The 12,946-nt window shown below is 46.3% G+C and overlaps 1 protein-coding gene across 3 annotated transcripts in view; it reads right to left on the bottom strand.

Moving 5' to 3' along the window:
- The window catches only part of EFR3A (EFR3 homolog A), a 258,754-nt gene that overhangs the window by 123,963 nt on the left and 121,845 nt on the right, over positions 1–12,946 (bottom strand). For all 3 annotated transcript variants that reach the window (XM_077493357.1, XM_077493355.1, XM_077493356.1), the window contains one exon: positions 5,424–5,561. In XM_077493357.1, coding sequence (XP_077349483.1) covers positions 5,424–5,561 — 138 coding nt within the window. The remainder of the gene's footprint in view (positions 1–5,423; positions 5,562–12,946) is intronic.

Below are 12,946 nucleotides of genomic sequence, written 5' to 3'. Positions count from 1 at the left end.
AAATAATAAATGCACATTTTTTTCCTGCAATTAATGTTTTTTTTTTTTTATTAATGTTTTTTTTCTTTAAAAATAACAAACATGTCATACTTACCTGCTTCTGCTCAATAGTTTTGCAAAAAGCAGCCCTAATTCTGCTCTTCTCTGATCCCCCAGCTGGCGCTTCAGGCTCCTCCCTCCCCTCCCGCCAAGTGTCCCCATAGAAAACCGCTTTCTATGGGGGGGGGGGGGCACTCATGCAGGTTTGCTCCCGAGCCTCGTTGTTGACCCCTACTTCTTCGTCACTGGCTGAGATTGACAGCAGCAGGAGCCATTGTCTCTGAGCCAATGTGGAGGGAGACAGCAGTCTTTTCTCCTGTGCACATCGCTGATTGAGATGGGGCTCTGGTAGGTATTTAGGGGGCTGGAAGCGAAACTGCATGCATGCAAGTTTTTTTTTTTTTTACCTTAAATGCATAGAATGCACTTATACCCCCCTTCCTGCCCAGGCCAATTTTCAGCTTTCAGCGATGTAGCACTGTACCCCGGCGTCCCAGTGTAGAGACTCCGGGGGACTGATGCTGCCCCCACCTAGGTAAGTATAAAAGGGGAGGGGACCCCATACTTCTTTTAACCTACATATTCTGCCTAGGACCTCAGAGCAATTGTGCTGTCAAGCAACACTGTACCCATATGACATGGTTATCACACAAATAGAGCTTTTTGGTGATATTTAAGCACTTGCCAACCAGCCGCTGCAGTTTTACTGAGGCAGAATGGCACGGCTGGGCGAAAAGATGTTATGTTACATCGCATCGCCCTGTGGCCACTAGGAGTGCGCGCCTGCTGCTCGCCCCCCGGAGCTGACGCTCTTCAGTTACAACACAGAAAGGGAACACAGTTAACCCCTTGATCGCCCCCTAGTGTTAACCCCTTCCCTGTCAGTGACATTTTTACAGTAATCAATGCATTTTTATAGCACTGGTCGCTGTATAAATGACAATGGGCCCAAAAATGTGGCAAAAGTGTGCAATGTGTCCGCCATAATGTCGCAGTCCCGATAAAAATCGCAGATCGCCGCCATTACTAGTAAAAAGATAATAATAATTATAAAAATACTATAAATCTATCCCCTATTTTGTAGGCACTATAACTTTTGCGCAAACCAATCAATATACGCTTATTGTGTTTTTTTTTACCAAAAATACGTAGAAGAATATGATAGGTTGGACTTGTTGGTCTTTTTTCAACCTCGCCTACTATGAATACATATCGGCCTAAACTGAGAAAAAAAATTTTTTAAATGGGGAGATTTATTATAGCAAAAAGTACAAAATATTGTATTTTTTTTTTTCAAAATTGTCACTCTTTTTTTGTTTATAGTGCAAAAAAAAAAAACTGCAGAGGTGATCAAATACCACAAAAAGAAAGCTCTATTTGTGGGGGAAAAAAAGAACATCAATTTTGTTTGGGTACGTCGTCGCACTTAAAGTGACGCAGTGGTGAATTGCAAAAAATGGCCCAGTCATTCAGCAGCCAAATCTTCTGGGGCTGAAGCAGTTAGGCTCGGTTCACACCAGACGCGGCAAGTCGCCCCCGTTTTGTACTACGGAACCGTTCTAGTAGGAGCGACTCGAGTCGCTCCGACTTAGAAAAAAGGTTCCTGTACTACTTTTGCGGCGACCTCGGGCGACTTGCATTGACTTCTATACAGAAGTCATTTTGCAAGTCGCCGCTGAGGTCGCGGCAGGTCGCGGCGCAGCAAGTCGTGCCGCGTCTGGTGTGAACCGAGCTTTAATCACCGCTTGTTTTTTTGTTTTTGGCTAAATAAAAAAAGTGCAAGACCCAAAACAGTGAACTGGGTAAGTGTAGTTCAGACTAAGGCCCCTTTCACACTGGGGCGGGAGAGGCGGTAAAAATAGAGCCGCTTTACCGCCACAGCCGGTCCCGTTTTAGTGGCGGTATGCGACGCTAGCAGGGCTGTTTTAACCCCCGCTAGCAGCCGAAAGGGTTAAAACCGCCCGCAAAGCGCCGCTGCAGCCGCACTGCCCCATTGATTTCAAATGGGTAGGAGCGGTAAATACACCGCAGCAAAGATGCTATAAAATTGCACTGATTACTGTGTAAATGTGACTGGCAGGGAAGGGGTTAACACCAGGGGGCACTGCACGGGTTAATATGTTCCCTATGGGAGTGATTCTAACTGTGGGGGGAGGGGACTCACAAGGGGAGGAGACCGATCAGTGTTCCTCTGTACTGGGAACACACCATCGGTCTCCTCTCCTCTGACAGGATGTGGATCTGTGCGTTTACATACACAGATCCACAGTCCTGCTGTGTTCCCGGGCAATTGCGGGGGCCCGGCGGACATCGCGGCCGCCAGGCACACGCACCGGGTCCCGGGTGATGCCGCGGGCGACTATAGGCCGGGGCTGAAGTGGTTAAATCTGAAAACGGCACTGCAAATGATAAGTGCTGGAACCCGTTGTCTGAAGTCACATCAACACCGACCATTCAAAATTTATGATTTATGACATATTGCAATAAACCTATTGATTTTTTGTTTTTTTTGACCTGCACCATTTGGAGCCCCTTTGTTTCTTTTTCTTCATATTTTCTACCTTGAGTATTGGAGAAAAAAAAAAAAAAAAAGGCCTGTCCTGGACACGTCCATTTTTGAACGTTTGCTCCTTTGGAGCCTGGAGATGGAGAAGTGTGGACCTCCCACCAGGATCTATTCAATCATCATCCACATACAGCACCAGATTGGGATTCTTAGCCTTTATGACCCACCGTCTACGACATGTGTCCAACTACATCGGTAAGAGTACCCATCTTTTTATCTTTGAATGGTCGGTGTTGATGTGACTTCAGACAGCTGGTTCCAGCCCTTATCATTTGCAGTGCCGTTTTCAGATTTAATCTGTGTTTGGTACCATTTTACAGGAATACCTATAATCGCATATTTGTGTTCACACGGACTATTTTGGCTATAGGACATATCGGATTAAATTCCCTTAAGCCCCATACACACTATCAGATTTTCTGCCAAGTTTTTCCTTCAGATTTACCAAAACCATATAATATGAGGTCAAACCTTAGGAGTTTCAATGTGTATGCAACCAAGCAGGCCCTTCTACTACATGGTTTTGGTAAATCTGAAGGAAAAACTCAGCAGAAAATCTGATAGTGTGTATGGGGCTCAAGTCTGAACTAAACTTATGGCCCGTACACACGATCCGAATATCGTACGAGAACGGTCGTCCGAGGAAGGAGCGTACGATTTTCGGATCGTGTGTACACAACTTTTGACAGCCGATCACGACCGTTCATCCGATATTATTCGATCGGACATGCACGGACATTTTCCTTGTATGATTCCAAATCGTACGATTTTCGTTTAGTCAGTATGGTTGTCATCCAAAAATACAATACAAATACATTACAACACATGACATCACTTCCGATTATTTTTTCTATCATACCAGAATTTTCCTGACTTTATTTAGCTATTCAATTTCTACTTGCGATTATTAACCGAAAAACGGCCGTACGATTGGTCGTCCGATATTCGAATCGTGTGTACGGGGCATTACCCAGTTCACTGTTTTGGGTCCTGCACTTTTTTGTATATCATATTGTATTTTATGTTTTCTACTTATAGTGTGCATTATTTTGTTGTGTTTAATTATACCTTTACATATTTGTTTATGCAACACTTAGTGCTACACTAATTATTTATCACTCAGTTTGGCTTTGTTTGCTTGAGTGTTAGCGGCTTACCACCTTTCACATTTTAGCGCAGTGTCTTCCCCCTTTTTCCCCCCATCTAAATTAAAAAAAAAAAAAAAAGTTTTGAAAAAAAATATATACCGTATTTATCGGCGTATAACACGCGCCGGCGTATAACACGCGCCGGCGTATAACACGCATCCCAAGTTTAGGAGGGAATTTAAAAGAAAAAACTTTTAGGAGGGAAGTTTAAGGAAAAAAAAAACTTACATTTAAATGCCCATCAATGCAGCATTATCAGTGTCATTTGCAGCCTTGCATTGCAGTCTTGCCAGTCATTTGCAGCCTCGTTAGTGTGTTTGCCGTTTAAAAATGGCGCCGCCGAGATACAGAGCGGATGTCCTGTGTATCTCAGAGTATAGCTGGAGTTTCGGCATTATCTCACAGCGGATGTCCTGTGTATGGTAGTTCTGGCCGTTCTCGGCGGCCTTCGGGTATTTTCGTTCTCGCCTATTTTCGGCCACACTCGGCGGCTTTCGGCTTTCCGAAAGCCTCCGAGAACGTCCGAGAATGGGCGAAAATAGCCAAAAATACCCGGAAGCCGCAGAGAGAGGCAGAAGGGTAAAGAAACAGTGGGGGATCGGCGTATAACACGCACCCCCAATTTCCCCCTGATTTTAGGGGGGGGGGGGGTGCGTGTTATACACCGATAAACACGATATAATTTTATTTTCTATATTTTGTTAAAAAATTTTGCAAACAGGTAATTTTGCTGTGCAAATACCATGTTAAAGCGGGGTTCCACCCTAAAGTGGAACTTCCGCTGATCGGAACCCTCCCCCCCTCCGGTGTCACAATTGGCACCTTTCAGGGGGGAGGGGGGGTGGAGATACCTGTCAAAGACAGGCATTTACACCCACTTCTGGGCATAGACTCACGTGGGAGTCTATGCCTCTTCCTGTCCCTGCGCGCTGTCTGCTGGGACACACACGGGTCCCAGAGACAGCGCGGACAATTCCTATTGCACTGCGCGACTCGCGCATGCGCAGTAGGGAACCGGGAAGTGAAGCCGCTTTGCTTCACTTCCTGATTCCCTCACCTAGAATGGTGGCGGCAGCAGCCGAGAGATCGATCGGCCTCGGCATCGCTGGACCCCGGGACAGGTGAGTGTCCATTTATTAAAAGTCAGCAGCTGCAGTATTTGTAGCTGCTGGCTTTTAATATTTTTTTCTGCAGTGCAATCCCGCTTTAAGTCTATGTGATGCAATTTCATATATAGATAATATGGCTGAATTTGCATCGCATTCAAACCAAGCTACAGGACCCTTTTTTTTTTTTGGGCCGCACCAGAATCTGATTCCTGTCCGAACGGTCAGTTCGCATTGCGATATGCGAAGTATAAATGGGGGTGTCATTAACATTATATTGACACTCCCAGCAGTTGGCATATGGAAGTGTTAGCACTTTAAGATCTCTTTGATGTAAAGTGCATTATAAATAAAATCTTCTATTATTATTATTATTATTATTATTATTAGTGTGAACTGCCTTGCGAGTCGGATGCGATGTGGGAACCCGCAGTGGATTCGCAGTGTCCCCGCATCGCACCTGTGTGAACCGGGACTCACAGACAGGATAACATTAGAAGAAACCATCTTCAGACACACAATTCATATAAATAAAATAAAATAAAAACGAAGGGTCAGACATACGCAAACACGGGGCGAACAGCATTATTCATATTCCCATAGGCGGCTCTTCCAAGTAGTTCTCTGAAGCAATTCTCTGCCAGGACCCCGGGATTCTCCTCTTTTTCGGTGACGCTGGGGGATGCCGGAGCACCAATCCGACTGCAAGAAAAAAATTAAAATAAAATAAACAGTCACTATTCTGAATCCGCGGCTCGCTAACTGAATACAAGTGACGTGACGTGCAGAGGAGACGACTGAAGGACGGCTTTCATCCTGACAAAGTGACGCGGCTCCTGACGAGTTCATTTTCTACCTTGTTGACATTGTGAGATGGAAGATTTTTTTGCGTTTAGTCACTTCCATACCGCAGGAGACGAGCGCAGGCAAAAATCAATCCCTCCGCTGCAACAGCGGAAGAAAATTTTTAGCATAAACTCCAAGTTGGTGTAAACATTTCCACCTCAAACTGACGAGGAGCGCACAGCGTCCTATCAGCCGAGACGGTTTTAAAGGGGAACTCTACCCATAGCAAAAAAAATAAAAGGAACATACACTCACCGGCCACTTTTATTAGGTACACCTGTTCAATTGCTTGGTAACACAAACTGCTAATTCAGCCAATCACATGGCAGCAACTCAATGCATTTAGGCTTCTAGACATGGTGAAGACGACTTGCGTGAAGTTCAAACCGAGCATCAGAATGGGGAAGAAAGGGGATTTAAGCGACTTTGAACTTTACATGGTTGTTGGTGCCAGACGGGTTGGTCTGAATATTTTAAAAACTGCTGATCTACTGAGATTTTCACGCACAACCATCTCTCAGGTTTACAGAGAATGGTCCGAAAAAGAGAAAATATCCAGTGGGCGGCAGTTGTGTGGAGGAAAATGCCTGGTTGAGGTCAGAGGAGAATGGGCAGACTGGTCTGGGATGATAGAAAGGCAACAGTAACTCAAATAACCCCTCGTTACAGCCAGGGTATGCAGCATACCATCTCTGAACGCACAACACATCGAAGCTTGAAGCAGATGGGTTACAGCAGCAGAAGACCACACCGGGCGCCGCTCCTGTCAGCTAAAAACAGAAAACTGAGGCTACAATTCGCACAGAATCATCAACATTGGACAATAGAAGATTGGAAAAAAAAAGTTTCCTGGTCTGACGAGTCTGGATTTCAGCTGCGATATTCAGATGGTGGGGTCAGAATTTGGGGTAAACAGCATGAAATCATGGATCCATCCTGCCTTGTATCACCGGTTCAGGCTGGTGGTGGTGTAAATATCTATCTGGTGGTGATGTAGTATGCTAAAGATATCTCAAAATGCGTCAAAACATTTCCAGGAATTCCATCAATCTTGACACTTTTTCCTTTTTTGGTGCTGAACAGGTTAAAAAAAAAAAAAAAAAAAACCTAAGAGGAGGAGGCGCTCATCGTATTTTTCTCAAACATGAAGTGCGGTGGATCCATACCCTTAATACTAGAAAACTGCATGCTTTCAATGATAGGATGGACATAAATCTTTTTTTAACAAAGTTGCATTGTTTGATACATTTATTGCACCATTTTGTATATGCTTTATTTGTTCACGATATGTCCCTCGTATGCCTGCTGTGCTTCTCTCTTTCTTTTCGCCATGTGTTTTTAATTTTTTCGATTGATATCAGTTTTTAAATCAAAAGTGTATGCTTGGATGAAGGCTTCTTAGCCAAAACGCGTCAGTGTTGCCTGTACCTGTGTACTCATGTATTGAAATAAAGGACTTTTATTCAAGAGCATCTGAGTTGCCAGCCCTTTTCCGATTCAAGTACTGCATTTTGGGGCCTAAACGTCCTGAGCACCGGTCCACAGTTCATAGATCATCATATTGGCGGTGGATCTGGGGTATCATTTTGCTTCTCTGGTGGTGGTGGTGGTGTAATGGTGTGGGGGGGGGATATTATCTTGGCACACTTTGGGCCCCTTAGTACCAATCGTTTAGACGCCATGTCCCATTGTTGTTGACCACTGTTGCTGACCATGTATTGTATTGTTGCTGACCATGTCCATCCCTTTATGACTACAGTGTCCCCATCTTCTGATGGCTCCTTCCAGCAGGATAATGCTCCATGTCACAAATCTCCAATCATCTCACCACTGGACAATGAGGTCCCTGTCCTCCAATGGTCTCCACACTCACCAGATCTCACCACTGGACAATGAGGTCCCTGTCCTCCAATGGTCTCCACACTCACCAGATCTCACCACTGGACAATGAGGTCCCTGTACTCCAATGGTCTCCACACTCACCAGATCTCACCACTGGACAATGAGGTCACTGTACTCCAATGGTCTCCACACTCACCACATCTCATCCAATAGAGCAGTGGTCATCACCCCTGTCCTCAGGGCCCACTAACAGGCCAGGTTTGCAAGATAACTGAAATACATGACAGGGGATATCATTTGCTGATCTGTGATTGCAGTATTCTAGTCCTACATCTCCCCCAAGGTAATACATAAAACCTGGCCTGTTAGGCCCCTTTCACACAGACGATCCATTCAGGTACACCTGTCAGTATTTCAGGCGGACCTGAACGGATGCTCCATAGAGGTCTATGGAGCGCCGGATGTCAGCGGTGACATGTCCGCTGACATCCGACCCGCTCCGATCCGAAAAAGTGTGACGGAGGAAAAAGCTATCTTTCCACCCGTCATCGGATCGGGTGACGACGGACACTGCGGTCCATCCTCATCCGATCTCCCATAGGGGAAAGCGGCGCTGTGACAGGTCCGTCCCTGCGCAGTGTGCAGAGACAGACCTGTCATCTTCCTGCTCGGGCGATCCCAGCTGAGCAAGTGGATATCCACGGGGCGGATCAGCACTGATCCACCCCGTGTGAAAGGACCCTTAGTGGGCCCTGAGGACAGGGTTCATGACCACTGCAATAGAGCACCTTTGGGATGTGGTGGGTCAGGAGATTTTTTTCTCTCTCAGCCGACAAATTTGCAGCAACTGCGTGATGTTATCATGTCACTATGGACCAAAATCTCTGAGGATTGTTTCCAACACCTTGTTGAATCTATTCCATAAAGAATTAAGGGCGTTCTGAAGGCAAAAAGGGGGTCCAACCAGCTACTAGCAAGGTGTACCTAATAAAGTGGCCAGTGAGTACACGTTCCACATTAATAATTAAGTCACCAAAATGAGTGTGTGCTGTCAATTGCCCCCAGCATTGCTCCTGGTCCTTCTGGCTGGAGGTCGCCAAATTGCTAAAGACCAGAGCCCCTGAGCAGAAGTAAATCTTAAAATGGAACTAAACCCATCAATTTAACAGTTTTAAAAAAAGTTACATTCATGGAATGCCGGGATAGCTAAACTGTCACATTTGCTTGTTTCCTCAACCAAACCGTCTAACCATCCAATGACTGGAGTCATAACCGATCACATGTGCAGCACCAAGGCAGTTGCAGATCACACAGAAGCAGCTTCCTTGACTGTAAAGTATAGGAGGGTTTAATTCCGCTTTATAAGGCCGTCAAGAGATTGGCCTTTACAAACTCAGCAGTACCTAAAAATAAAGAGCAACTGAGTATGTACAGAGCCAGGCGAGACAGAGTATTACTGGATTTTAACTACTTTACGACCGGCGCACGACGATGTACGTCTCTTTTTTGAAGATGGATATCTTGGTAACAGCAGCAGCTGCTGCCACACCTGAGGTATCCATCTCTTCAGGCGCCGGTCGTGTGTACTATAATGGTGGTCTCTGCGGCAGGTTCGCCGCAAGATCACAGTTATCGGCGGTGGGAGACGTCACTTCCTTTCTTTCTTTCCTTCTCTCTTGCCCTTAAAGGGTCACTTTTTCAATGTAAATTTTTTCAAATCACAAATTTTTTTTATTTTTATTTTTTTATTGCATTTAAGTCCAAATATGAGATCTGAGGACTTCTTGAGCCCACATCTCATATTTAAGAGGTTCTGTCATGCTTTTTTCTATTACAAGGGATGTTTACATTCATTGTAATAGGAATAAAAGGGATCCATTTTTTTTTTTAAAAAACAGCATAAAATAAAATCAAGTAAAATAAATAAGAAAAAAAAAGTTTTTTTTTTTTTTAAAGCGCCCCGTCCCGACGAGCTCGCGTGCAGAAGCGAATGCATATCCGAGTAGCGGCCGCATATGAAAATGGTCGTCAAACCACACACGTGAGGTATCACCGCGATCGGTAGATCGAGAGCAATAATTCTAGCCCTAGACCTTCTCTCTAACTCAGGGATGTCCAAACTTTTTTCAAAGAGGGCCAGATTTGATGAACTGAACATGCGCGAGGGCCGACCATTTTGCCTGACATTCTTTGAACCATTAAAATTCGGTCTAAGTGCCCGTTCACACTACTGCGACTTGTCAGGCGACTTAGCCGCCTGACAAGTCGCGCTCCGTTCTGTACTATGGAACCGTTCTAATAGGAGCGACTCAAGTCGCTCCGACTTAGAAAAAGGTTCCTGTAGTATTTTCGGGGCGACTTCAGGCGACTTGCATTGACTTCTATACAGAAGTCATTTTGCAAGTCGCCGCTGAAGTCGTGTGCAGGTCGCGTCTGTGAGACGCGCTGCAAGTCGCGTCGCCCCTGTGTGAACGGGCACTAAGTGTGTCCATCCGAGCACTAATACACGGCCCAACAAGAATTCTCTTGCCTTTTTGGCTGTGTGTGGTGAATAGATGAACTCAAGTGTATTATTTGGATACACCATATTTATTGACGTATAACACGCACCTTCACTTTAAGAGGGAAGCTTCAGGAAAAAAAAACTTAAAATTTTAAATAAAGAACTGTGAAGCAAAACAAGGGTCAGTGTCTATCTGCAGACCCACAATTGCTAGGAATGCAGCGCTCACCATTGCTAAGAATGCAGCGCTCACCATTGCTAGGAATGCAGTGCCCACCATTGCTAGGAATGCAGCGCTCACCATTGCTAGGAATGCAGCGCCCACCATTGCTAGGAATGCAGCGCCCACCATTGCTAGGAATGCAGCGCCCACCATTGCCAGGGATGCACCCACCATTGCCAGGGAATTCACTCACCATTGCCGGGAATGCAGCCACCATTGCCGGGAATGCAGCCACCATTGCCGGGAATGCAGCCACCATTGCCGGGAATGCAGCCACCATTGCCGGGAATGCAGCCACCATTGCCGGGAATGCAGCCACCATTGCCGGGAATGCAGCCACCATTACCAGGGATTCACTCACCATTGCCGGGAATGCAGCCGCCATTGCCGGGAATGCAGCCGCCATTGCCAGGAATGCACCCGCCAATGCCGGGAATGCAGCCACCATTGCCGGGAATGCAGCCACCATTGCCGGGAACGCAGCCACCATTGCCGGGAACGCAGCCACCATTGCCGGGAACGCAGCCACCATTGCCGGGAACGCAGCCACCATTGCCGGGAACGCAGCCACCATTGCCGGGAACGCAGCCACCATTGCCGGGAACGCAGCCACCATTGCCGGGAACGCAGCCACCATTGCCGGGAATGCAGCCACCATTGCCTGGAACGCAGCCACCATTGCCGGGAATGCAGCCACCATTGCCGGGAATTTCACCCACCATTGCCAGGAATTTCACCCACCATTGCCAGGAATTTCACCCACCATTGCCAGGAATTTCACCCACCATTGCCAGGAATGCAGCACCCACTATTGCCAGGAATGCAGCACCCACCATTGCCAGGGAATTCACCCACCATTGCCAGGGAATGCACCCACCATTGCCAGGGAATGCACCCACCATTGCCAGGGAATGCACCCACCATTGCCAGGGAATGCAACCACCATTGCCAGGGAATGCAACCACCATTGCCAGGGAATGCAACCACCATTGCCAGGGAATGCAACCACCATTGCCAGGGAATTCACTCACCATTGCCAGGGAATTCACTCACCATTGCCAGGAATGCAGCCACCATTGCTAGGAATGCAGCCACCATTACCAGGGATTCACTCACCATTGCCGGGAATGCAGCCACCATTGCCAGGAATTTCACCCACCATTGCCAGGAATGCACCCACCATTGCCAGGAATGCACCCACCATTGCCAGGAATGCACCCACCATTGCCAGGGATTCACCCGCCAATGCCAGGAATTCACCCGCCAATGCCAGGAATTCACCCGCCAATGCCAGGAATGCAGCCACCATTGCCAGGAATTTCACCCACCATTGCCAGGAATTTCACCCACCATTGCCAGGAATTTCACCCACCATTGCCAGGAATTTCACCCACCATTGCCAGGAATGCACCCACCAATGCCAGAAATTCACTCACCATTGCTGGGAATGCTGCCACCATTGCCAGGAATGCAGCCACCATTGCCAGGAATTTCACCCACCATTGCCAGGAATTTCACCCACCATTGCCAGGAATTTCACCCACCATTGCCAGGAATGCAGCCACCATTGCCAGGAATGCACCCGCCATTGCCAGGAATGCAGTTACCATTACCATCAGTGCAGCCATGGAGGGCAGGACGAGCGCCAAAGACATCTTACAGGAGAATCTCCTGTTTACACAACGGCCTCTTTAAGAGAAAGTCCCGCCTCCTTTGATGGACAGTACAGTCATCCAATGGCAGAGACGGGACTTCCTATTACAGCTGCCGTGTAAACAGGAAATTCTCCTCCTGTGTGCACAGCACTCGTCCAGTCTCCTCCCTCCGAGGCAGCCGGACTATATATCTTTTGTGGCCCCGGCGCTGGGAGATCGCCGGGGGCCACAAAAGATATATGTGTTTAAACAACCAGGCGGGCCGTTCAAAACCAGACCGCGGGCCGCGATTGGCCCGCAGGCCGGACTTTGGACATGCCTGCTCTAACTCAAAAGATGCAACCTGTAGATTTTTTTTAAATGTCGCTTATGGAGATTTTTGAGGGTAAAAGTTTGACGCGGGCGCAATTTTGCCGCATGACGTGTTGGGTATCAATTTACTCGGCGTGATATTATCTTTCACGATATAAAAAAAAAAAAAAAATGGGCTAATTTTACTGTTGTCTTATTTTTTTTATTAAAAAAAGGGATTTTTTCCCAAAAAAAGTGCGCTTGTAAGACTGCTGCGCAAATATGGTGTGAAAAAAAGTATTGCAATGAACGCCATTTTATTCTCTAGGGTGTTAGGAAAAAAAAACAATATATAATGTTTGGGGGTTCTAAGTAATTTTCTAGCAAAAAACAAAACAAAATGTTTTAAACATGTAAACAACGAGTCTGAAAAAGAGGCTCGGTCCTTAAGTGGTTAAACAGTATAGGCATTTATTTTTAATGTTTTACATGGCGATACCTGCAAAAGGGGCCGGCCTGAAGTCATCTAGCGGGACTTTGACTAAAGTTCCACTTTAACCACTTAAGGACCGAGTCTCTTTTTGAGATTTGTTGTTTACAAGTTAAAAACATTTTTTTGGCTAGAAAATTACTTAGAACCCCTAAACATTATACCTTTTTTTTTTTTTTTTCTAACACCCTAGAGAATAAAATGGCGGTCGTTGCAATACTTTCACACCGTATTTGT

Source organism: Lithobates pipiens, unplaced genomic scaffold (genome assembly GCF_037356315.1).
Source record: "Lithobates pipiens isolate NorthernLeopardFrog02 unplaced genomic scaffold, aLitPip1_a1.2 Scaffold_19, whole genome shotgun sequence".
In the NCBI taxonomy this organism is placed as follows: Eukaryota; Metazoa; Chordata; class Amphibia; order Anura; family Ranidae; genus Lithobates; species Lithobates pipiens.
The sequence above is the reverse complement of the archived record's forward strand: the minus strand, read 5'-3'. Positions and strand labels throughout refer to the sequence as shown.